At 48.0% G+C, this 26,190-nt stretch overlaps 1 protein-coding gene across 1 annotated transcript in view; it reads left to right on the top strand.

Annotated features, from left to right (window-relative positions):
- Window positions 1-669: 669 nt before the first annotated feature.
- Window positions 670-26,190, top strand: part of LOC138297052 (protein unc-93 homolog A-like) — a 168,438-nt gene continuing 142,917 nt past the window's right edge. The window contains exon 1 of the mRNA XM_069236562.1: window positions 670-830. Coding sequence (XP_069092663.1) covers window positions 741-830 — 90 coding nt within the window. The 5' untranslated portion in view covers window positions 670-740. The remainder of the gene's footprint in view (window positions 831-26,190) is intronic.

Below are 26,190 nucleotides of genomic sequence, written 5' to 3'. Positions count from 1 at the left end.
CAGATATATTCAGGTACACCCACCATTTAGAACCCCTTGAGGAATCGCCTCATAGATATGGAGTAAGGCAAGGCAGCACAAATCACTGCATTGCCTTACTCTGCAATTGGGAGGCGCTCCATGGGCGCTGCGGTGGGTGTCCCCATGTAACACCCATGGATTGATGCTTCCCCAGAGTCACAAAACTATATACACCCAGGGATGTGCCAAAACCTTACACCTACTGAGGTGAGGCATAACAAGGAGAAATAACTTTATTTCTCCTCATTTTTACTCGTTCCTTGTGTATTGCATTCTGCAGCACACATAGAAAGAGGAAAACACTTCTCAGGATTGTTTTTGGCTAGGAAGTTACCCCTTTCTGCACAAAAACAATCTTGCTGACAACACAGGCATCCAGGGTTCCTGCGTTGGTGCTAGGATGCAAGTGCAGGGGAAAGGACAAGAATGCACCATACTGCATATGTAAGGTACATTCCTGTCCTTCCACTTTGGCGTAGGGCAGTGCAACAAGGTAACTTGCTGTGCTCCCTTATGCCAAATCCCCATGAGGTTCAAAATCCTATACTTTTCTGAGTAGACCCTTACAGTGTGCACTAAACAATATCATAATGAATATGCTAGACCATGATTACATGTCGGGTTATCTTATTTCTGCAGCGTCTGCCTCACTTCTGGATATTGTTCAAAACTGAATGACCTCTGAGTATTCACGTCTACATGTTTAACCGAAAGTGACAATGGAAATACTGCATCTGAAGAACATCCTTATCCTTGGAGTTGGGTTTATGCTTCTATTTACTGCCTATGGAGGACTTCAGAATTTGCAGGTAAACGATATGGGCTCATTGTGCATTTTCTAATTTGTTTCCATTCTCTCCAGTTTGTACACTTAACTGTACAGTTGTTCCATCATTTTTTCTATTTCCTTACACATTAGAATTGTTCTCCTGTTCAAAATGTTGGAGTGGCGTAACTGAGCTCAATCAAAGAATCAACACACAGCTGTTTGTGAAGATAAAAAAATGCTAATTACAGCCTCTAATAAAAAAATGTGTACTTTTGTGTTAGGATATTAATCTCTGTGTATTTTAGCATCTACAGGTACTCCTTTGACAGATCTGACTGCAACAGTGTGAGCCTGAATGTCTGGTAATGTAAGAATTAACAAAGGTAATAGACAGATTCTGAAGTGGAATTCCAATCATCTCACCCTTTCAAAATATAGCGGTGCCGGCAGTCTAACCGTGCACTTTCGCTGGTCGTACTGTGGTTGTCGGACCACCACTTTGGCGGCGGTCTGACCGCTGCCTCGAGTGTGGCGGTCTTAGGACCACCGCACTCATAATGAGGGCCTGAGTTTTTTTTTATTCTTTTTTTGGCAGTGTTATAGAGTGCAAAATCGACCCAAAGGTATTGGAGCACTTTACATGAGCACCAGTTACATCACAAAAGGACTCATTCATATTTTGGTAGGCACAGGGACATTAAGGCCCTCATTATGACTTTGGCGGTCTTTTCAGCAGACCGCCAAAGCCACGGGCACCACCATATTACAAGTACTGAAGGACTGGACAGAAATCCTCCAGTAGTCGTGCTGGAGGTTGGAGGCGCATAGGCGGCCTTGCCAAAATGACTCCACCAGCCGTATAATGACCTGTAATATGACCTGGCGGTGTCCTGATGGCGGGGCGCTGCTGGGGGTGGGAGGGTGTTTTTTTTTTTCTATGTGCATGTGTGAGTGGGTGTTGTCTGTGTGTGTGCATGTAAGTGTGTATGTGTGTTTTATATGCATGTATGTATGTATTTTTGAATGCGTGTATGGATGCTTGTGAGCAAGTGCGTGAATGGATGCTTGTGAGTGAATATGTGTACGTAAGTGTTTGTGAATGAGTGTATGCGGGATGCATGAATGAGTGTGTGTGGGTGTCTGTGTGCGTATGCGTGTAGGCGGGGAAGGAGGGGGTAGAGGGCCTCTACTAGACGGAGGTTTGGGGAGGAGGGTTCTGGTAAGGAGGGGGAGTGGAAGGTATTGGGATTGCAGGGAGGGTGGGGGAGTCATCTGCCGGTGACAGGGAAGTACTGAAGGACTGGACAGAAATTCTCCAGTAGTCGTGCTGGCGGTTGGAGGCTCATAGGCGGTTCCACCACCGGCCCGCTCTGCTAAAATGACTCCACCAGCTGTATAATGACCTGTAATATGGCCTGGCGGTGTCCTGATGGCGGGGCGCTGCTGGGGATGGGAGGGTGTTTTTTTGTTGTATGTGCATGTGTGAAAGGGTGTTGTCTGCGTGTGTGCATGTAAGTGTATATGCGTGTGTGTATGTGTGTTTGAATGCATTTATGTATGTGTTTTTGAATGCGTGTGTGTATAGGTGTGTGTATGCGTGTTTGAATGCATGTATGATTATTGAGTGAGTGCGTGTATGGATACTTGTGAGCGAGTGCGTGAATGGATGCTTGTGAGTGAATGTGTGTATGTAAGTGTTTGTGAATGAGTGTATGCGGGGTGCATGAATGAGTGTGTGTGTGGGTGTGCGGGGAAGGAGGGGGTAGAGGGCCTCTACTAGAAGGAGGTTTGGGGAGGAGGGTTCTGGTATGGAGGGGGGGTGGAAGGTATTGGGATTGCAGGGAGGATGGGGGAGTCGTCTGCCGGTGACAGGGAAGAAATCTCCTGTAACCGGTAGCCTCCCGGTAGGGTTTTCAGGGCAGTGCTACCACCGCGGAAACCCTGGTGGAAAGCTGACTCTTGATACCGCCGGTGGTCCACATTGGACCGCCGGATCAGAGATGTTAATCTCTGGCCCGGCTGTCCGACCGCCCTAGTGGTACAAGTGAGGATGGGGCGGGTTGTCAGAGGCCAACCTGCCACACTCATAATGTGGCAGTCTTCACCCTCAGCCCGTCGGTGGTGAGACCGCCACCGTGGCCCTGGTGGTCATCGGACTGCCATGGTGATAATGAAGCCCTAAGTGATTTGCCCCGAATCACATGATGTTGAGCCGATGCTGAGACTCAAACCTAGTTCCCCAGCTCCAAAAGCAAAAGCTCTGGCTGGTACGCCACAATCCTGACTGTATCACTGTTGTGTATGTGGTGAGTAGTGTTATGTACATATGCCTTAGTGCTTGATTGTGAAGGGATTACCTGTTGCTGGGCAGTGGCCAGACATACGACCATTTCTCTGCTAGCTAATACTATATGTACTCCCTCTCCTGTGGTCCGTGTTTGAGTCTTACTTCTTTGTGTTCCGAGTTTGTACACCCAGTCACCATCAATGACAGAAATATGGTGGTGTTTTCATATTCATCAAAACATACTATTGCCTTTTTTAAGGTGCCTTCTCATGGCAGTGGGTGTGCCAGGACCTTGCCCATTTTACAGCAAGCAGCCTGGGCGCATTATGTTAGCTCACCAATGCGTTTCCATGACAAAGGGAGCCCATGGCATCTGGCATGTGCCCATGACAGAAAAGCATACCATTGCTCCATGCACAGATGGTTAATGCACTCCTCTGCAGAGTATCCAATATCCTCCACCCTTCGTAACATCCTTATTCAGCAGATAAACTGCAGAAAGGCTGACAAGGCTGGGGCCGTCAACAGGTGGGCCTTAATGCCTTCATCAGGGATAAAACCAATATGAGTACTTCCCCTCTTGCACTGATTTCTAGAGATTACATAAGTGCTGTGTATCGGTCTGAAGAACACCGCCATCTTGCAGCTTCAGTTTCCAGTCTGCACTGCCTGGTAACACAAACATACCTCAAAGACCTCCAGCCACTACAGCACGTGGAAGGAGTTATCCACTGAGGACTAAGGCTTATGCCTGCCACACTGTATGCCTGTGTAGGTCTCTTTGGTGTTCTTGGAAGGAGGGGGGATCTGCTACTCAAGGGCTGTATCACTTCCCTATCCAGTGGTCTGCTGCAGAGCCAAAATGTTTGATACTTTGGTCCTGGCCAGGACAGCAAGTTTTACTTTACACATGTTGGCTCCCAAGCCACAGTTCAGTCAGGACGCTAGAGGTCACATCCTCTCCTTGGCCTTAGCCTTGCCAGAGGAACATTTTTAGAGGACATCCCATATTAGTCAATACTGCCCAGCACTGAGCACACTATGAAGAGTATTATGAGAGTTCAAAAGAGCTCTAGTTATTCCTGTTGGTGGTGGTAATCGTACCTTCCAGGTAGCACTGGAATCACTGCCTAAGTATTTAGCCCATCCCTCAAGATTTACTTAAGCAAGGGGTGAGGGGTGTACAGATGGGGAGTAAGGCACAGAAGACCTTGCGATACAAGTTATATGATTGGGATGTGAGTGACATCACATTCCAGAATAGTAGGGTGTGCTTTGAAAGTGGCTGACAAGTACGCCAGGCACTCTGAGGATTGAATAAAATATTGTAAGTCCTCTTGTTGGTGGTAAAGTTGAGCTTTCTTATGGGAGATCTCAAGAGAGAGTATCTATCCTCTGCAGGTCTGGGTTCCTATATGGCTACTTTCAGAACTAGAGGGTGTTTGACGGGTGACAGTCTCTTCTCATATTATGGTGGGACAGCGTAACTATAGACCTCATTCATCTGTAAGGACGATGACCTGTCTTCTTTCCTATCTAGCCTGCATTTCGAGTACCAGCTTACCTGGATACTGCCCAGTATGTACAAATCTTTCCTCTCTGAAGAAGGGAACTTGCTGCGATGGGCAGGCCCAAATGATAAAGAATACCTGTCACAGGGATTTGGTTATCAGCCCTTTAAGATCAGGATACAGCCACTGATCCAATTTTGACTGCTTGGCTCTTTCTTCACTATTTGATCTTTTGATGGTGCTTCCTTTACAGACCCTAAATGTTCAATGTTACCTTTCTCTTTAGGCTAAGGAGTATTTTAGGGAACAGTCCTAGTCTTGTAAAATGTGGCCATTTCTTTATGGTTTTGCACAAATCTACAGCCCAGATATGGATAATAGCTGCAAACCTCATTCTGCCAGGGGTACTAAAGGGCCTTTTACTGGATATATTTATCTATTTGTTTTGTAAAAGCCCAAATTCACACCTTGCAGACACATCAAACTGCTTGAGAGATCCCTCAGTCGGCGTTTCTAGTAATTGGCAGTAGTGTCCTCAATTTGATCATTACTTTAGATATCCTGTGGATGAACATTCAACTTACGAAGAATGTTATGTGGGGAGTGAGATGAGGAGAGTACTAAATCTGCATCATCACTCAGGAGAAGTAGGGATGGTTGCTCTGTAATGTGTTCCATAACATTGCAGATCCTTCCATATGGCCAGTTGCCTAGCTGGCTATATACTATCTGACAGCTGATCTAGTAAGTAGTATAAGTCGCATTCGATGCAGCCATTCCTTCACCTACTCACACAGCTATGCTTCATGTGTTGCACTTCTTCAAAAGGTGGTTGGAAGTTTTGAACCAAGTCAGCAAGGATTCCAATAATCCTGACCCGAGGGTACATTTCAGAGCAAATGCTTGGTGGGACTTAAGGATATTTGCCACTGACCATACTTAGATGTCGGACTATTACATTTCATCTTGCTCAAGAGAATATATGTTCCTTATCTGATATACTTTTAAGTGGATTTATTATTATATCAGGATATTTGATGGAAAGTTAGCCTAAGTAATGCAAAGTGGCGCTTTGCACTACTTTGTGCTACTTTTCTCAAAGGGGTGTTTCATGGGTGGCAAATGGGTGTTCCCATGCAATCATACCGATCTAAAGCAATTTGTGGACAAATCCACTTAATCAGCAGGTCATATCCGCAACTCAGTTTTTTCTAATGATTGTATCAAAGTGGTAGAGATCCGGAGTAACACCTCCTCTGATCATTTTATAGTGTACATTTGTTGGACACTGGAGCAAGGCCCCAGATGCAGAGGGCTTAATTTCCCACGTTCATACCGTAATTCTGTTAAGACCAAGACATAGGAAATAACAGCCATTCTTAATAATAGCTTCCCTATGTCTTCTGTCAAGATTGAAGCAGATGCACTGGCTGTTAATGACTGGTTAAATAACATGGCTGACCAGATAACACCCATTAGATCAGGTGCAGGTGGTCTGGGACGCCCTTTAACCCCTTGGTTTGAGAGGAGCTTAGATCTATATGACAGCACTGTGAGAAGCTTGAAAGATCTTTGTGCAAGCTGTACTTACCAGATGATGAAGAACACTATGAAAAGGAGCTGCACAATTTTAATCGAAAAATAGAAAGAGCTCAAGTGAAGTACTTTGTCAATGAAACCACTAGGTCCAATAATAAACCTAACAAGGTTTTTAAAATTATTAAGAAGTTTACCAACCCACCAGCTCTTTCTCAGCCCCTGGAAGCCTCCCAGAAACTTTGTGCTCAACTCTCTAATGTTTTCAAGGACAAGATTTTGGGTATTGTGAGATCTTAAAGACAGTGGGATCAAACAATTTCACAAACTCTTATGGGTCAGATGGACACATTGTTTCCACAATTATTAACAATAGTGAGCTCCACTGGTCTGGAAACCAACCTCTGATAGTTCCTTCTTTACACTCTTCCTCCTTGATGGGGTTCTCCAGTATTTCATTGAAAGACTCCTAGCAAGCCCTTAGAGCCTGTAAGTATGGCTCTTTTAATGACCCTTGGCCACTTCATATTCTGGTTGTAAATGCAGAGGCCATTAATCCTCCCCTGAATTAGCTGTTAAATACATCATTGCACCAGGCTATTGTTCCCAGTTGCTGGCAGAATGGTAGGCTGATCCCACTGCTGTAAAAACCTTCAGCAGATAAAACTGTTCTGTCTGAATAGAGGCCTATCTCCTTGCTGCAAGCATTTTCAAAGATTCTTGAAAAATGAATTAACATCCATCTCTCTTGATATCTTGATAATAATCAGTTGCTACCCCCCTCACACTCAGGTTTTCACCTGGGATTCAGCACTGAATATGCCCCGGTGGACGTTTCAATGTTGTCAAACTGGCTGTGGATTATGGGAAGGAAGTGGTATTGCTGATTTGGATCTCTCTGCAGCGTTTGACAATGTTTCCCCCCATCCTGATGCAGTGTCACATCTGTCTAGGTGGGACTGCACTGGCTTGGCTGGGCTCTATCTTATCAAATAGATGTCGGTCGGAATGGATGCTGCCTTTCGTGTCTGACTCCAGATTGATGGAGTTTGGAGTCACCTAGGCTCTGCTCTGAGTCCGACATTTTTTAATATATGCATGTCCCCACTGGCAACCCTGGTGGAATCCTTTGGAGTACAGATCATCTGTTATTTGGACAGCACACAAATTGTTCTAACTTGTGACTAGAACATCTCTTGAGCCCAAGACAGATTTAAATCGTGTTTGTCAGCGGTGTTTCAGTGGATGCACTGCAGTAATCCTCAGTGTAACACAAGTAAGACAGAGGTTTTGATCTTTAGGTCCACCTAACCTTTGTGGGGTAGTGAGGTCTGGCCTAGTTTTTCCTCTTCTCTGCTGATCCCCAACACAGTGGTCATGAATCTCTGAGTGAAATTCTACAACAATCTGTTTTTTAAGACACAAGTGGAAAGTATAGTTGGGGCCTGTTTTGGTCTCTTTCAATTGGTGAGGAAGTTCTTATCCATGCTTCCAGCTTCCTGCCAGAAGACTGTAGTCCATGCCCTTATAACATCTTGGCTGGATTATGCTAATGCATTATACTGGGGGACTTACTGAAGAGACTCCAGTTGGTCTAGAATGCGGCAGTCTGACCCCTGCTCAACATTCTGAAGAACATTTCCGTTCAGGCTTATCTCAAGGAATTACATTGGCTGGCAATCAGGGCAAGAGTGAATTTCAAGGGATTGGTGCTAGCTCATGGAGCTTTTCATGAACTAGGCCCCTGATATTAAAGTAAGAGACTCTTGTACTATTTTCCCTCCAGAACCTTATGCTCTGCAGATGCATTGTTGGCAGTGGTGCCTAAGACGAAGAGGAAGAGATGGGGAGGTACCTTCTTTACTGCACTTGCGGCTTCAGGCTGAAATTCCCTTTCCCTGCATTTTTTATGCCATTAAGGATGCTGGATCCTTTAAATTTAGTTTGAGAACCTGGCCTTTAAATTAATTAATTAGCTTTGTTCCTCCCAGCTAGATCAGCGATCAATGATCCTGCAATACCAGGGCACTCTGCTGAGTAGCTGCGCACTTTACAAGCTCATATTGATTCATTCAAGCTAATGTTCATATGCAGGTTTTGATGCACATCCTAATCTTCTAACAATTAAAGACAGGGATTTGTGCCAAAACCTTACACCTCCAAGAGACAGATCTTATGGAGGAGAAATTTTTTAATTTCTCAAGTCTTTTCAAACTTTGTGTATGTGCTGTAAAGTTCCACTTTCTGCACAAAACCTAGGCTTGACAGAATGCACACACCGTTTCACTATGATGCAAGGGTATGTAGTAGCCCAGAGTGTGCAAGCACAGGGAAACAATGCCATATCTTAATAGATATACCTATTTTCTCCCTTTAACACAACATAGCACAACAACTTTGGTTGCTTTGCTACATTGCGTCATATTTTTAAAATTTTTATGCTAAATGATTTCAAGATACTCAAAATTCTGGAAAGTTCCTCAAGCCGAATTCTCTTCTCCTCCAAGTAAATATTCCCTGCTGCTCTTGTAATATTGTTGCACCTTGAATTGAGACTTACACAGTTGACAAGGGAGTTTCACATACAGAAAGGGGAAGAAACCATGTATTTTGCCCTTATGCTCAGCATATGGCGAGGATAGTGCTCCTAGTGGTCAGTCATCTGGTGTTCCCAGAGCCTCAACAACATGGAAGGTTCGGCATGCAGTGCAAAGCTCTGCACTAGAGAATCATCTGGTGAAATGCTAGAGCATGGAGTTAAAGAAGAATGTTCAATATAGGGTTCTTCATCTTATGCCTATGCCCCTGCTCCCCATTTACTTGGGACTTGCTCTCTGACCAGTCTAAGGGCTTTTCTGACCCAGCCTCACTGCCACAGCTCTCTGTGCCTGTTACGTTCTTCTCTCTCACTTTCTCTCTCTCTCACACGCCTTTTCCCCTCCTGTCACCCTCTGCCTTTGCCTTTTTCTCTCACTCTTTGCCTTTGCTTTGACCATTGTTCTCACTCATTGTCCTAGATTTAGTTCTTGCGCTCACTCTCTTCCATTACTTTGGTTCTTTCTCTCTCTCACTCCCTTCGTTTACTTTGCCTCTTTTTCTCTCATTCTCCATTCACTTTGTGCCCCTTTTCTTTGTCCCACTTTTCTTTGTACCTCTTCTTCCTGCCTCTTTTCCTTATGCAGCTTTACTTTGTGCCTCTGTACTTTGTGCCCCCTTCCTTCCCCAGCCCCGAAAACCCTCCTTTCTCCTCTCACTTCTTAGCTTCTCTTCTGTGTCTTCCTCCCATGTCTCCTTCCCACCTCTTTTTCCCACCTTCCCTCATCCCCGCCCACTGCCCCTTGCACTCCTCCCCCCTCCCAGGACCTACTTCATGGCAGCTGAAGGCAAATGGCACACCAAAAGCAAGCCTGCCTGCCTGCACCTGGACCATGCAAAGCTCCATGACCCCTGGTAGGACCAGCCACTGCCGCTACTGTGCAACAACCCTCCACACAATCGACTATGAATGCCCCTCCATCCACTGCTGCTGAACCACAAAACAGGACCTCAACACAGTAGGACCTTTCCCTTGCTTATACTGCCTCTTCCCCTACAGCAACTTGGCACCACACACCCCCATCACCCAGACTCCCATGTCGCCAGCCCACAACTTCTCTTCACCAACCGCCACACCTGACCATCAGCGCACCCTTACATGGCTACTCCTAAACATCCGTTCACTCAAAAACACACCTTTGAAATTTTGGATGTCCTCAACAACAGCACACCGGACCTACTCTTCACAATGGATACTTGGATGAACCCCATCTCAGCCCTGACGTCTCTGTGGCCGTCCGAGCAGGATACAAAATTGTATGATAGGACTGCCTCCACAAATCCAGTGGTGGTCTTGCCATCATCTCCAAAGACATCCTCCAATGCCCTGCCACCATTGATCCAGACACTCCTTTCATGGAACACATACACTTCAACCCACAAGCAAACAACAAAACCATTGTGAAGGGCACCCTAACCTACAGAACACCCAATCCATGAGCGGACTTCAGCACCCTCATCTAAGACTTCATCACCCCTACCATCAACTTTAAGAACTTTTTTCTTCTCAGTTACTTCAACTTCCACTGGAAGAACCATCCTACTACTGCTCTGCTGACCTAATAGGATTAAACAACATAGTACTTTCTGAGCTCATCACAGATCCTACTTACATTGCAGCACACTCCTTAGATGCAATCTTCGCCTCCGCAACTGTATGAGCTACGGCTCCACCTCTCCACTCACATGGACCGACCACTCACTACATTATCCATTTCAATATCCCCATGACACAAACCAAAGCTCCCATCGAAACCAACCAACCCAGCTGGAACTGGAGAAGAAAAACTGAAACAAATTGGTGTTACACTCTCAAATCAAAGCATCCCAACACCACTAACAATATAGCTAGGGACATTACCAACTTCAACCAATAGATCTCCTTCTCCACCAACGTCCTTGCATCCAACAAAACTCAAAAAACATAGAACGAACAACGGAGCCTCTTGGTACACAGAAGAACTCCGGTAATCCACAAGATTCTGCAAACAGTTGGAGACGAAGTGGAGAACCAACCACAACACTGAGGCCAGATCAAGCTACAAGGCTACCCCCAGACACTACCACCACCACCTCCTGAACGTTACCAAGAAAAGAGCCCTCACAAATAAGAATAAAGCTAGTTCCATTACCAGTAAAGGAATTTTTGCCTTCATCAAGGAATCCACCATCACATATTCTACTGCCATCTCCAGCACCCCTTCTCAAGAACTCTGTGACAACCTTTCAAATTACTTTAACAGCAAAATCTAGAAGATCTGCAACAACTTTGAAAAACAACAAAATCCAGACGACATCATCAGCAAACTGCACACCTACCACTCAGACACACACTTAACCAACTGGAGAACACTCACTGAGGAAGACACAGCATTAATCATGAAGACCATCCTCTCCGGAGCCCCACAGACCTTTGTCCACACCATACCTACAACTTAGAAGGACCGGTGCTCAGCAAATTCCTCACTCACATCATCCACTCCTCCGTTGAGTCTGCAGCCTTCCCAGAGGAGGGCTCCTAAAAAAACACTGGCTGACCCCAATGAACTTAACAACATTCAACTCATTTTCCCGATACCATACCCAGCAAAGATGACAGCAAAAGTAATTAACCAGCAGCTCATCAACCACCTGGATCTCCACAATTTTCTTGACCACTTCCGATCTGGATTCCACAGCACTCACAGCACAGGGACATCACTTATCGCTGCCACAGATGAGATCTGGACCATTCTAGACTGAGGAGAAACTGCCACATTCCTAATGCTGGACTTCCCTGCAGCATTCAACATTGTGTCACGCCCCAGCTTCATCAAAGAATTACACAACACAGGCATCCAAGGCCCTGCCCTCAATTGGATATGCTCCTACCTCACAAGGAGACCACAGTGAGTCAAACTGCCACCTTACACCTCGGAGCCCAAGAACCTGATCTGCAGAGTCCCTCAAGAATCAACCCTCAGCCCTATCCAGTCCAACTTTTAGATGACACCACTCACGGACGTCATCAGATCTCACACCTTTCTATCATCTCCTACGTCAATGACACCCATTTCATCCTATCCATGTCAGACCCATGTTCCACAACCAGATCCAGATTCACCAAATGCATGGTCCATGTATCAGAATGGATGAGAACCAACTGCTTGAAACTAAACACGTATAAGACTGAAGTGCTGGTCTTTAGGAACAAAAACTCCCTCTCGGACTCCACCTGGTGGCCATCAGAGTTTGGTCCGACTCAATCAACCACCAACCACGCACACAACCTGGGGATAAATAGCCATTCAGAAAAAGCCAGCCAGCTCCTTCTGTTTTTACATGCTACACATTCTTAAAGAGTCTTCAGATGTATTTCTAGAAGCATCAGAACCAAGGACAAGGAAGCCTTAATCACCAGCAGACTTTACTACGGCAACAAACTCTATGCTGGACTCCCCAACCGCCTCCTCCATTGACTTCAGACCATCCAGAATGCTGCCGACAGACTTATACTGGCCCTCCCTCGACCCACTTCACGCCTCTCCTCAGAAAACTATACTGGCTGCTGATACACAAACGCTGCCAATTCGAACTCCTCACAAATGCATTCGAGGTGTTGCACAACATTAGACCACCATACCTCATCTCCCGCCTCCACTTCCACCTGCCCACTGACACCTACACTCTGCCTCTCTCTCTCGCTTACATAGCCAACATCTGCAGAAGCAGAACAGGAGGGCTAGCCTTTCCATTACTTGCACCAAAAACATGGAATGACCTCCTGCGACACTTAGGAGTCTCCTCTTTGCTTCTGGAATTTTGCAGGAAGCTGAAGAGGGCCCTTCAACTAAGACCTTGCAGATGACCTTCACACCTGCTCCAGTGCCTGGATACTACACAGGTGATTAGTAGTGCTTTACAAATCCTTATAAAATAACATAACACATAACAAATCATGACTGCGCCTTTGAAGGAGCACCATTATCATGAAGCAGTAGGTGTGGCTTGCCTCAAACTCTTTCCTTTCGAAGATGGTTAACAGAATTTTCCAGAGCAAGGTGGTGTCAATCATTTTTCCTAGAAACATATTTCCATATTTTTTGCATAGCCCATGTATAATGAAGGTTTGGTAAGAGAGGAAGGCATCTCAAAGGTTCCATTTTACTATTTTCACATTTATCACCCACTTAAATGCTTTTGTCATAAAGTATTGCTGTTTTTTTCTTCAGCAATATTCATTAATGGAATGTCTTGTTTGGAAGGCTGTATGCTGGACTTCCCAAGCTATTACCCTAACATTTCAACAAACACATAAGCTAGTTGAGTTAATAGCACAAAAAATAACAATTTGCTTTATTTAAAATATTTATAAATGTTAAATTATTTATTAAAGAGAAAAATAAGCACAATATAATGAATTCATATCCAAAATAATACAAATATTTAAACAATTAACACAATCATTCAAATTACTAACAAATAAAAACATATTAATGTATTTTAACAGTATATTATAAATACCTAAAATGTATTCATATTTCTTAATAATGTCTAATTAAAACATTTATAATCATGTAAAGATAAATATTTAACATACTTTCCACATTATTCCCCTACAAACCAAAGAACACGCCAGCAAAATTGACATAAAATAAAAACACATTAAATGTATCACCAAATAAAAAAAAGAAGCACTAAAGAATAATCATACATACTTAAAAATAAAATAATAACACAAAAACTAATAAAACTCATCTCATTCTGTTGCATTATATTCATGACATTCACAATATTTTTGACACAATACTTGGTCACCAACCTTCAAGGACAAGCACATGATTGACTGAAATTACTTGTGAGCACTAGTGGGTTCTGCCACAGTGAGGGGTTAGGCTACCTGCAAGCAATGGTCACACATAAAGACAGATATGTAACAACTAATCAAAAGTCACTTTAGCACTCAAATGATATTACAAATTTCTATAGCATATAAACCAAACCAAGTTGGGTGTGGAAGCACTGAGGAACATATTTATGAGCCCCTAGCACCACTGGACCGTCACTTTACATGACACTCCAGTGGCGCTAACCTCTGCTCCATATTTTCAAGGAGGTGTAACCTCCTTGTACACATGGGCACCTCCGACGCAGTTATCTGCATCAGAGGGGCGTGCAATGGGTGATGCTGTGGGCATGCCCAGCAACACCAATTACATTTTGACGCTGCCTCATATTTATAATATTTCATAAACCAGAGGCAGAGCCAAAATCTCACGCCACCCCCAGGGTTGACGTTAGAAAGGCACAATGAGGAGGAATGATTTTATTCCTCTTTGTTTTTTGCTTTTTCTATGGGTGCTGCATTCTGCAGCACCCATAGAAAGAGCAAACTGCCAGAAATGACTGTTTTTGTGCGGGAAGGTGTCCCTTTCTGAACAGAAACAATAATTTGAAAATTATGCTTTGGCACTTCTGTGTGTGCTGCATTCTGCAGAACACTCAGAGGTGCCAAAGCGCCATTAGTGATTGTTTATGTGCCACAAGGGACACCTTGCCGCACATAAACAATCACACCCGTCAATGCAGAAATCCTTGCACGATGGTGCAAGGATGCCTGAGTTGGTGCTGGCAGCTGAACTTAGCGCTAGCACAGGGGACAACACAGGGGTGCACCGTATTCACTTAAATACAGTGCATCCCTGCATTTGAAAATGAAAGAGCGCGGCGCAGCCAATTTTGGTGTAGCGTCGCGCTCCGTCATTTTCCCATAAGTATGGGCCTGAATGAGACAAAATCTGAACAAGCATGCCCGCATATGAAATAAAATTCCAATAAGGTTTCTGGTTTCATTGTACCTTATTACCTATATGTTCAGAGTTCTGGAATTGATGCTTCTACATATTCCCTAATTTACTGTAGAATTAAGCAGGTTTTAGCCAAAGAGTGATCTTTTGAAAGTCTGCCTGGGCGCTCCCAGGCAGACTGGGAGCCTGTGCAGGGTCTCTCCAGCCCAGCAACTGCGTTGCAGGGCTTGAGAGAGCCCACTGCACACATGTGTTTGGCTGGCTGGAGACGGCTGGCCAAACATAAATGCGCAGTGAGGGAGAGTGCTGAGCACTCCCCCTCATTGCTCCTCATCCCATGTGCCCTGCCACTTTCACGAGGGGATAAAAAACATAGTTTATTATCCTCTCATTGTGAAAGTTTTGCAGCTTCTGCTGCTGGCGGGGCGATTCTCCTCCGCCCTAATAGAGAAGCCGCCCCTCGATGCAGGCTATTTTGGCGTGTGTTGCTTTCAAAAGTAGGGGTTGTTTAGGCAAGATTTAAAGGATTTTCTCTCTCGTTTTAGAGATGCGTGCTTAAGAGACAAGATGGCTAGTTAAGGATTGTCCACAAATCTATATCATGCTAGCATCTTGTGCGTTTGTGAAACATGCCTATTTTTAATTTTTTTACCTAAAGTAAGGAACAAAAAATATTTTGCTAAAATATATTTCAGTGAGTAAAATCTTTGCATGCCTATTTTCTTTACTGTTCATTGCTGTGCTATCTAGAAATGTGGCATTGTCACTTCTGCATGAGCTGACCATTCCTCAAAACCACCAGGGCCCCAACTCTGTATCAACAAAGTAGTGAATTCAACTGAAGAAAGTAGACACATGTGGTCAGATCACAGAACATTTTTGGCAGGCGCTATTTCATGTCCTTGATTATGTTCTGTTATATTATGTGTATTTATAAAGCGCATTATCGCCCACACTGATATTCTGGCACTTAGTTAAAGCAGTGCTTGCTCCAAATACCTTTTACAGTCTATTAAAAAAACAGGATTCGAGATGGTCCTACATGACAAGAAGGTCTGTGCACATTTGTTGTTATTTTTGTTGCATTATTGCAATGTGATTTTCTTGTGCTGTACTTTGATTGTCGTGTTGTGTTATATTTTCTTTATTCTGTCATGAAACTGTTATAGTTTAATTGTTTTGTTATGTTACTTTGTGTGTGTTATTGCGTTATCTTCTGCTGCTTATTTTAGATATTTCAACATATGGTGTTATATTTCCGGCCAAAAGTGGCACACAAACAATTGAAGGTTTGGTAGGATTAGATCTAATGGATTTGCCAGTACTCACCTATAACTCTCAGTGCAGCCACTGCCATTAAAATATAGTGAAACAAAAACTTTTACCAGTTATAAATGAGGTTCTGCTACTGCATTCACTGCTAAATGAAGCCAGTGCCTTCATCATAAAAATGTCACATCACTGTTCTGAAAAAATAGATCTGTTATTGATGGAATAGTTAGCGTGGGTGTGAGGTACCCTGAAATTTTAGACACCTCAAAATTCTACCTTAATCAGCCCATATTTACTTGATTGGAGACAATGTTAAACCTCAACTTCATGAGGCAATGGGTCCCACGTTAAGGCACCCCCAAAGCATCAGATATCAGAAAATAAAATCAATCCATTAAATGGGCTCACTCACTAACTGAGCTCTGGATCAATGAAAAGCTGAAGGGTTTTCTACCAAAATCCAGAAGTAATGCAGTACAGAGTCAATGTCATGAAGGCTCTCAGTGGAAAGGTTATAAAGAGAAATGCAGAAACAGTGTCTAGAAGTCCCAAGTGGACAGCCAAATCAGGAGAGTAAAGGGCAGCATTTCCTAGTGTAATAGAAAGGTCTTCTGGCTCCCCACCATTTAAATCAAGGGCTTTATACATTATTTTTGCATATGAACTTACAGGAACTGCAGAATACCTGTGGTGTGAGCAAAAATACAATTTAATCAGCAAACCAGAGCACTCAAAAATAATTTTCATATTCCCTTGATACCTAAGCACTATCCTACTACATGAATAATTATTCTGCCCTCGCTATGATAATGTTATCTGGGGATTCTAGAGCAAAATGGATATTTGAACAACAGAGTGTTATGTGAATGAATACAGCAACATAACAATAACAGTAGAAATAAACCAATACATTTCAGCTTGACCGTGTGCTGTAGAAAATGTGAGAAAAAATGTAGGGAACAGGGAGAACATAAGTGACAGAGGTAACTTCCATCCTAGAAAAGATGGCATTTATACCTAAACTGAGGCCTAATTAACACATCAGAAAGCCACATTTCTAAACATCATAGAGAATTGTTTCAAAAACAATACTTCTATATCAGTGTATACAAGTATAATTGAGTGTGAAAATACATTATGGCCCTCATTACAACCTTGGCGGTCGGTGTTAAGGTGGCGGTAATACCGCAAACATGCCCCACGGCGGTACAAACAAACAGCGTGGCGGTAACCGCCAACAGACAGGCGGAAGACAATGTGCCGCCCACCCTATCACAAGATGCCTATCTGCCACCTTTTCCGGGGCGGAACCAACGCGAACAAAAACACGGCAGAAACAGTACACAGAAGGGAAAACACTCACCTCTCCACACCCCACGAGGAACCAGGACGCCATGGAACCCGAATTGCAGATACTGCCGATGCTGGTCTTCCATTTCTTCAATCAGGAGCACCAACGACGGCGGCGACGACCACGGTGAGCAGTGCACCTAAAACACAGGGGATGGGGGAGGGAAAAGAGAGTGACACACACACACGCAACACCACCACCCCCACCCACAACACCATACACACAAATACATGCAGCAACAGTATACATACACCCCCCCACCCCCTGGAAGAACGCAAGGACAAAAGGAATTGATTTGAACGAATGTAATCATGTGAAATCTCATTATCAAGTTCAAAATCCAGTAAACGCAATTATGCACACCAACTACACAAGTACGGATAGTGCACCAATCATTGTCTGTGGACCACTGGGCCCAAAATGCATGGGCGAAGCCCACACTAGATACCTGACTGGGAACGGAGAGAACACTGCATGGGCATCAGATCAAAATGAAACAGGCACCTTAGGGGAAGGGGGAGGGGGGGCACCTCAGCCAGATGAATGCACAACGCCACTGCTGCACGTGGCGGCTCCATGCCCATTGATGTATCCTTGGGAGTGCAAAGCAACAGTCTCTCAAGTCTCTCCAGTGGGTGGTTTGCCCATTGCTTTATCCTGGGGAGTGCAAAGCCACAGTCTCTCAAGTCTTTCAAGTGGGTGGGTTGCCCAGTGATTTATCCTGGGGAGTGCAAAGCCACAGTCCCTCAAGTCTTTCCAGTGGGTGGGTTGCCCAGTGCTTTATCCTGGGGAGTGCAAAGCCACAGTCTCTCAAGTCTCTCCAGGGGGTGGGTTGCCCACTGCTTTATCCTGGGGAGTGCAAAGCCACAGTCTCTCAAGTGGATGCCTTTCTCTACTGGTTCTGGAGGGGGCTTTGTGCCCAGAGTGCTTCATCCTGCCAAGGACTGTGGTAGTGGATGCCTTTCTCCACTGGTTCTGGAGGGGGCTTTGTGCCCAGAGTGCTTCATCCTGCCAAGGACTGAGGTAGCGGATGTGATACTCCACTGGTTCTGGAGGGGGCTTTGTGCCCAGAGTGCTGCATCCTGCCAAGGACAGAGGTAGTGGAGGCCTTTGTCCACTGGTTCTGGAGGGGGCTTTGTGCCCAGAGTGCTTCATCCTGCCAAGGACTGAGGTAGTGGATTTGATACTCCACTGGTTCTGAAGGGGGCTTTGTGCCCAGAGTGCTTCATCATGCCAAGGACAGAGGTAGTGGATGCCTTTCTCCACTGGTTCTGGAGGGGGCTTTGTGCCCAGAGTGCTTCATCCTGCCAAGGACAGAGGTAGTGGATGCCTTTCTCCATGGTTCTGGAGGGGGCTTTGTGCCCAGAGTGCTCAACGTGCAGTGTGGCTGGTACAATTCCCTCACCTGGGTGTGTGTGCCACAAGATTGCTGAGGTACAGGTAGCATGATACGCCATGGAGGCAGTGACATACCCCACACTGCAGCAGCATCGCATTCCACCTGCAGGTGACAACAGTGATGACACTCATGCTTAATGGAAGCAGCCCAGGGTCCTGGAACTCACCACAGGCCTCGGAAGACTGACCACTGGGGATGGTAGGCATGTGTGCGGTGGCACCACTGTCCGAGGACGTCGCAGGGTCGCTGATGATGCTTGTGGCGGTGTCTGTCGTGGCGGTGCTGGCTGCGGGGTCCGTCGTGGCGGTGCTGGCTGCGGGATCTGTCGTGGCGGTGCAGGCTGTGGTGTCTGTGACTGCGGTGCTGGCTGCAGGGTCTGTGGCGGTGGTGCTGGCTGTGGGGTCTGTGGCGGCGGTGCTGGCTGCGTGGTCTGTGGCGGTGGTGCTGGTGGCGGGGTCTGTGGCGGTGGGGCACGTGTCAGCACCTGCTGAGGGAGAAAGCAGGATGTCTCCTGCAGCCTTGGACGGCTGCCCACCGGGGAAGAGGCTGGGGACTGTCACAGCGGCTATAGACGTGCTGGAGGCAGTGCAGGTGGCGGTGCAGGTGGCTGTGCAGGCGGAGGTGTTCGCCACCGTACAAGTTGGCGTGGACGTGGACAGAAGGTGTGACACTGGTCCCTCAGTCTGTGCCACCATGCCCTCTACTGACCTGCCCTTCAGTTTTTGGCCCTTCCCAACCTTTGATGGTGGTGCAGTTGTCTTGCCACGATCCCCTTTTGTTTTCGCTGACCCCTTGGTGGCAGGTGTTTTCGGCTTCTCCCTCTGGGATGTGGGCACCTTTTTCACCTTGGCAGGTGGCGGAATGTCCGTGCCCTCGCTCAGTGGCACAATGGCAGCCCTGATGGATGGCTCACTCCATGACCCCCCAGTTGCTGGCACCACTGTGCCTGGGGATGTGGTGGCTGAGGTGCTGGACTGGGACCTGGAAAGCCTGGCCCTAGAAGAAGGACGGGGGAGGTGAAGGGAAGAGGTCAAGGTTTGACAGGAAAACTTTTGTAGACACACTGGGATGGGTAGATGAGGGGGTTTGGGAGTGGAGGAAGAGGTAGTGGTTGTAGGAGGTGTACGTTTGCTGAATTTGGGTGAAGGTGCATCGGCTGGAGGCTGTTGTGAGGTGGATGGCTGTTGGGTGGGTGTGTGCCTGCGTTTGTGTACTGTGGGAGGAGGGCTCACTGACACACTGGGAGAGGACACTGAATGGTAGTGGGGGTGGTGAGTGCACGTGAGCGGTGTGTGGTGATGGGCGTGCTGGTGATGGAGGTAGTGGTGAGGATGTAGTGCATGCAGGTGTGAGTGGAGACGAGACTGGGAGGGAGGAGGGAAACGTGGAGGAGGGGGACACAGTGGAGGCAGTGGATGTTGGTATGTATGCATGGGTATGGTGCTTGTGTGAGTGCCTGTGGGATGTGTGGTGCTTATGTTTGCCTGAGCCACTTTTGTGTGTTGATGTGTGTGCATGCTGGTCTGATGGTGTGCTTGGGATAGGCTGCGGTACAGGGGATTGGGTCTGGGAGGAAGAGGTTGGAGGGGGGAGGCTGGACACAGGGACAATGGCTGCCATCTGTGCTGAGGCCAGAGCCTGAAATACTCTCTGTTGGGCTGCCTGCCCAGAATGAATGCCCTCCAGGTATGCATTTGTTTGCTGCAAATACCTCTCAATACCCTGGATGGCATTCAGAATGGTAGACTGCCCAACAGTGAGGGATCTCAGGAGTTCAATAGCCTCCTCACTGAGGGCAGCAGGGCTGACTGGGGCAGGGCCTGAGGTGCCTGGGGCGAAGGAGGTGCCCACCCTCCTTGGTGAGTGGGCACGGGACACATGCTGAGGGGCTGCTGGGAGGGCGGTGCCGGTAGGGGGTTGGCGGCTGTACCTGTTGATGCGGTGGGCACAGAGGGTCCCGCCATCGCAAGGGAGCTCCCATCAGAGGAGGAGTCGCTGTCGCTGGTCTCGCTCCTGTCCCCACTTTGGAGCTCCCCTCGCCCTCCGTCCCACTGGTGGCTTCAGACTCCGTTGGTTCACCCTCCAGGGCCAAGTGGGATGCAGCTTCCTCCTGCTTCGGTGCCAATGCTCCTCTGCCTGATGATGCTATTGCACACAAGAACAGGGAAACCACAAAAAGGTAGGGGGGAGACAGAAGAAAGACATGTTCAGTGCATGCAACACCACTACCATTGGCAGACACAACAGACAGTGAGCAGCCCTCTGCACTACGCCATGCACTTATAGTTCCTAGATTAATCACATGCCCATGGGGTATGAGGCCTAAGCCCAATTGCTGCACACCCGGAAGTTACAGGAGCCTGACTAGGTGTAGATGGCTCTAACCACTAGTGGGGTTGGGGTGCCACATAGCCACCCTCACAAGGGACCTTGCCTACCAAGATCGCCCTGGCCTAGTGGAACCCACTGCCCACCTCCCCCGACCGACACCACGTAATGCATGAAAGTCAGCTGAATGAGAGTGTACTCACCCCCTTGTGGCTGCTGTGATGCCCTCAAGCGCCCATCCAACTCCGGATAGGCCACCGCCAGGATCCGGAATATCAGGGGGGGGTCATGGTGTGACGGGCACCCCTACCACGTTGGGAGGCCATCCCCAGCTGGGCCTCCGCCATCTTCTTGCTCCAGCGGCGCAGGTCCCCCCATCTTTTCCGTCAGTGGGTGCTCCGTCTGTGGTGGACCTTCAGGGTCCAGACGTCCTTGGCGATGGCACACCAAATACCCTTCTTCTGGTGGGCGCTGACCTAGAGGAATGGTACAAGGGGAAAGGAAATTACTTACCCGTCTGGACTGTCATACTCATTGCCCCCCGTTCCCACCCTTGCCCTGACGCACATACACTCACTATCCGCACATGCAGGCCTCTGCCCCCCCATGTATCTTCCATCCACACCACTCAACATAGGCATTGCCAATGCAGCATGCTCACAGTGTACTCACCTGTTTGTCTGGAGGACCGTACAGTTGCGTGAACTGGGGGAGGACCCCATCCACTAGTTTCTCCAACTCCTCCGAAGTGAAGGCAGGGGCCCTTTCCCCAGACACACAGCCATCGTCGCTTCCAGACTGAGATCACAACAGCACTTGCAGTGTAGGTCCTCTCCTGTTGAAGGTCAGGTATCAAGTGAGTGAACAGACTGGAAATGGCGGTCATGTCCGCGGTGGTGCGTACTGTTACCGTCGGCGCACATCGTCATTGGCTCCTCGGACCCTTAGGGCCCAATGTTAACCAATGCAGAATTGCGCCACGGTTTTCGACCGCCCAACGCGACCGTGTACAACACCAGTGCAGTTACCTCATATCCCCTTGTCCCACCTTACAGGTCAGGCAGCCGCCATTTCAGGGGGCCACATGGCATTAATAATAACCAAGTCACACCTATGTAGGCCTGGAATGCACACAGTTACAGGCACATTGTGGATTAATAAATTAGTGCAAATGACATTTTGGGATACCTCAGTGTTGGCTGACTCTCTGCTCGCTGTTCTCCTCCACAGGGCACGTCTGCTGGGGCAGGTGATGAGATGGCAGCATTCTCCGGTGTACAGACCACTGGTGGGCCTGTCAACAATGGAAGAGAGACACATAATAGTCACATACAGACTTGATTGTGCATCAATCCAGGAACTGTGTGCCCAGTTGGAGACAGACCTGGTGTCTCTATCCGCCATCCCACAGGGATACCCCCTCTAGTGCAGGTCCTGTCAGTACTCCATTTCCTGGCAAGTGGTTCCTTTCAGACAACAGTGGCCATTGCATCAGGGATGTCCCAGCCAATGTTCTCTAACGTGTTGTCCAGAGTGTTGTCTGCCCTGCTGAAACACATGCGCAGCTACATCGTGTTCCCTCAGGTGGAGGATTTGCCCACAGTGAAAGGTGACTTCTATGCCCTGGGACATATCCCCAACATAATTGGTGCCAATGATGGGATACATGTGGCATTGGTTACCCCCCCCCCCGCAGGAGTGAACAGGTGTACAGAAACCAGAAGAGCTACCATTCGAGGAATGTGCAGATGGTGTGTTTGGCAGACCAGTACATCTCCCATGTGAATGCCAAGTTTCCTGGCTCAGTGCATGACGCTTACATTTTGAGGAATAGTAGCATCCCTTATGTGATGGGGCAACTCCAGAGGCACCGTGAGTGGCTAATGTGTGAGGCCAAGGACCCAATACAATGTGAATAGGTGTCTGGGTATGGGGTTGTCCCTAAGGGTTAGTGTGTGTCTAACAGTTAACCCTCGATAGTTGAAGGTGACTCTGGTTACCCCAATCTGTCATGGCTACTGACCCCAGTGAGGAATCCCAGGACAAGGGCAGAGGAACGCTACAATGAGGCACATGGGCGAACTAGGAGGGTGATCAAACGAACCTTCAGCCTCCTGAAGGCTAGATTCCGGTGCCTCTATATGACAGGGGGTTCCCTCTACTACTCACTAAAGAAGGTGTGCCAGATAATCGTGGCCTGCTGTATGCTGCACAACCTGGCTTTGTGACGCCAGGTGCCTTTCCTGAATGAGGATGGGCCAGCTGGTGGTCTTGTGGGAGCTGTGGAGCCTGTGGACAGTGAAGAAGAGGAGGCAGAAGAAGAGGATGTCGACAACCGAAACAACATAATAATGCAATACTTCCAGTGAGACACAGGTAAGAAGATGTTACTGCCTCCCACATCTCATACAATTCCTGGACCTAGCATGAGTCTGTCTTTTTCACTCAGTGTATGGACCCTGACTTGTCACTTTACCTTTCCATTTTACAGATGTGGGTCCCACTTTGTGCCCTCTGCTATATTTCCTCCAGGCATACAGCTGTGTTACATCGGTATGTGCACAAGTATATTGACATTGCTATATTCCATGGTTATTGCAATTACACGTTTGTGACTCCAGATTGTTTTGTGATTGAAGTGTGTTTATTTCTGTGCAAATAAGTGGAGGGGGTTGGAAAATGGGCTGGGGGATGGTGGAGGAATGTCCATGGCAGAGTCCAGTCTATTTGTTTCACAGGTGCATTGTCCAAAGGGCATAGGAAGTGTAGCAATGGCAGTTGAAAGATGGACAGGGTGACAAAGTGGGACAGAAGAGTGACATTCAGGGGGGTCTCATTTCCTGGTGGGGGTCTTGGCAATGTTCTCTGTCTTGTTCCTGGATCTCAGGGACCGTTTGCGGGGTGGTTCTCCATCTGCAGGGGGTGGGGTGCTGGTGTTGTGTTCCTGTGGCGGTGCCTCCTGTCCACAAGCGCCGGCAGAGGTGGAGGACTGTTCATCATCCAGGCTAGTGTCAGGGGCCCTTTGTTGTGCCACTGTGTCCCTCCTGGTGTTGACAAGGTCTTGCAGCACCCCTGCAATGGTGACCAGGGTGTTGATAATGGACTTAAAGTCCTCCCTGATCCCAAGGTAGTGTTCCTCCTGCAGCCGCTGGGTGTCCTGGAAATTGGCCAGTACCGTTGCCATCGTCTCCTGGGAATGATGGTAAGCTCCCATGATGTTGGAGAGTGCCTCGTGGAGAGTGGGTTCCCTGGGCCTGTCCTCCGCCGTCGCACAGCAGTCCTCCCAGCTTCCCTGTTTCCTGTGCCTCTGTCCCCTGAACCGTGTGCCCACTGCCACTGCCCCCAGGTCCCTGATCATCCTGTGTTAGTGGGGTTGCCTGGGTTCCCTGTAGTGGTGGACACACTGCTGATTGACGTGTCCTGGGGACAGAGGGATGGGCCCGCAGGGCGGTTGCTGTGCTGGTGTTTCCTGAGGGGGGAGGCTCTGTGGTGGCTTGTGACTGTGGGGGTCATTCTGACCCTGGCGGTCTCGCGAATGACGGAAGCACCGCCAACAGGCTGGCGGTGCTTCCAAGCCCATTCTGACGCGGCTTTAAACCGGGGCCGGCGGTTTCCAGCCGTTTTTGCCCCGGCTGGGCGAATCCACCATGGCAGCGGGATTGTGACCCCCTTACCGCCAGCCTGTTTCTGGCGGTTTTCACTGCCAGGAAGAGGCTGGCGGTAACGGGTGTCCTGGGGCCCCTGGGGGCCCCTGCACTGCCCATGCCACTGGCATGGGCAGTGCAGGGGCCCCCTAACAGGGCCCCATGAAGCTTTTCACTGTCTGCCTAGCAGACAGTGAAAAGCGCGACAGGTGCAACTGCACCCGTCGCACGCCCGCAACACCGCCGGCTCCATTCGGAGCCGGCTTCTGTGTTGCAGGCCTCCTTCCCGCTGGGCCGGCGGGTGCTAACATGGTTAGCGCCCGCCGGCCCAGCGGGAAGGTCGGAATGTCGGCAGCGCTATTTTGGCCGCGTGGCGGCCAAATGGCGGTTCCCGCCAGACTTGGAATGACCACCTGTGTCAGGGGAACCGACTGTCCCGAGGTCCATGATGGGCCAGTCTGGTCATCTTGATCCAGTTGTGCAGAGCTGCTGTCATCACTGTGGGTCTCTTCTGTGGGGGACTGGATATGTCTGGCACCTCCTGTCCGGTGATGTTGGGTTGGGGTCCTGTAGGGGTGTAAAGGCATGATTATTGCATCTGTGTGTGCCATTGTGTGCAATGGGTGAGTGGCCCTGTACTCCAGTGCTTGCATTCTTGGCTTGGTCCTTGTGTGATAGTTGGTTTGGGGTCTTTGTGGGTATCTGTAGTGGACATGCTTTGGTGATGGGTGTCCATGCTTGGTATTGGAATGGGTGGGTTGTGATAGTGGGGCATATGTGAGGTGTTGGAGTGATGGGGTGAGGGGGAGGGTGTGGGTATGTGATGGCATGCAGGTGGGGTGAGGGATATGGTAGTAAAGAGTTGACTTACCAGAGTCTAGCCCTCCTGCTACTCCTGCGAGGCCCTCAGGATACAGTATTGCCAAGACTTGCTCCTCCCATGTTGTTAGTTGTGGGGAGGAGGTGGGGGTCCACCGCCAGTCCGCTGTACAGCAATCTGGTGTCTGGAGACCATGGAACGCACCTTCCCCCGTAGGTCGTTCCACCTCTTCCTGATGTCATCCCGTGTTTTTGGATGCTGTCCCACTGTGTTGACCCTGTCGACAATTCTGCGCCATAGCTCCATCTTCCTTGCAATGGAAGTCTGCTGCACCTGTGATCCGAATAGCTGTGGCTCTACCCGGACGATTTCCTCCACCATGACCCTGAGCTCCTCCTCAGAGAACCTGGGGTGTTGTTGAGGTGCCATGATGTGGCGTGGGTGATGTGTGAGGTGGTGTGTGTTGTGATGTGTGAGGGGATGTGTTGGTGTGTGCTGTTTGAGGTGCGTGGATGTTGTGTAAGTGATGGTGTTGTGTGTCTGTGGATGCTGGTGTTGTTTTAGGTAGTGTCTCTCTGTGGCCTGCTTTCACATTTCTGGTAGTAAGGGTTTGTGGGTGATGTTGGTGTGTGCTTTATATTGGATTGGGTGTGTGGGTGTAGTGTGTGTGTGTATGTGTATCAGGTGTGTGTATTTCTAATTATCCAATGTGGTGTGGTTTTGTAATTGTGTGTGTATTTTGAGTGCAGCTGTGTGTACCGCCAATGGATTACTGCGGTTGAAAGATCGCCGCGTTGATTCGTGGGTCGTGATAGTGTGGGCATAGTCCTGTTGCCATGACGGTGGAGGTTTTGTTATCGCCAGTTTATCA

The sequence above is a fragment of the Pleurodeles waltl genome, chromosome 5 (genome assembly GCF_031143425.1).
Source record: "Pleurodeles waltl isolate 20211129_DDA chromosome 5, aPleWal1.hap1.20221129, whole genome shotgun sequence".
In the NCBI taxonomy this organism is placed as follows: Eukaryota; Metazoa; Chordata; class Amphibia; order Caudata; family Salamandridae; genus Pleurodeles; species Pleurodeles waltl.
This window is presented reverse-complemented; position numbering and strand designations above follow the sequence as displayed.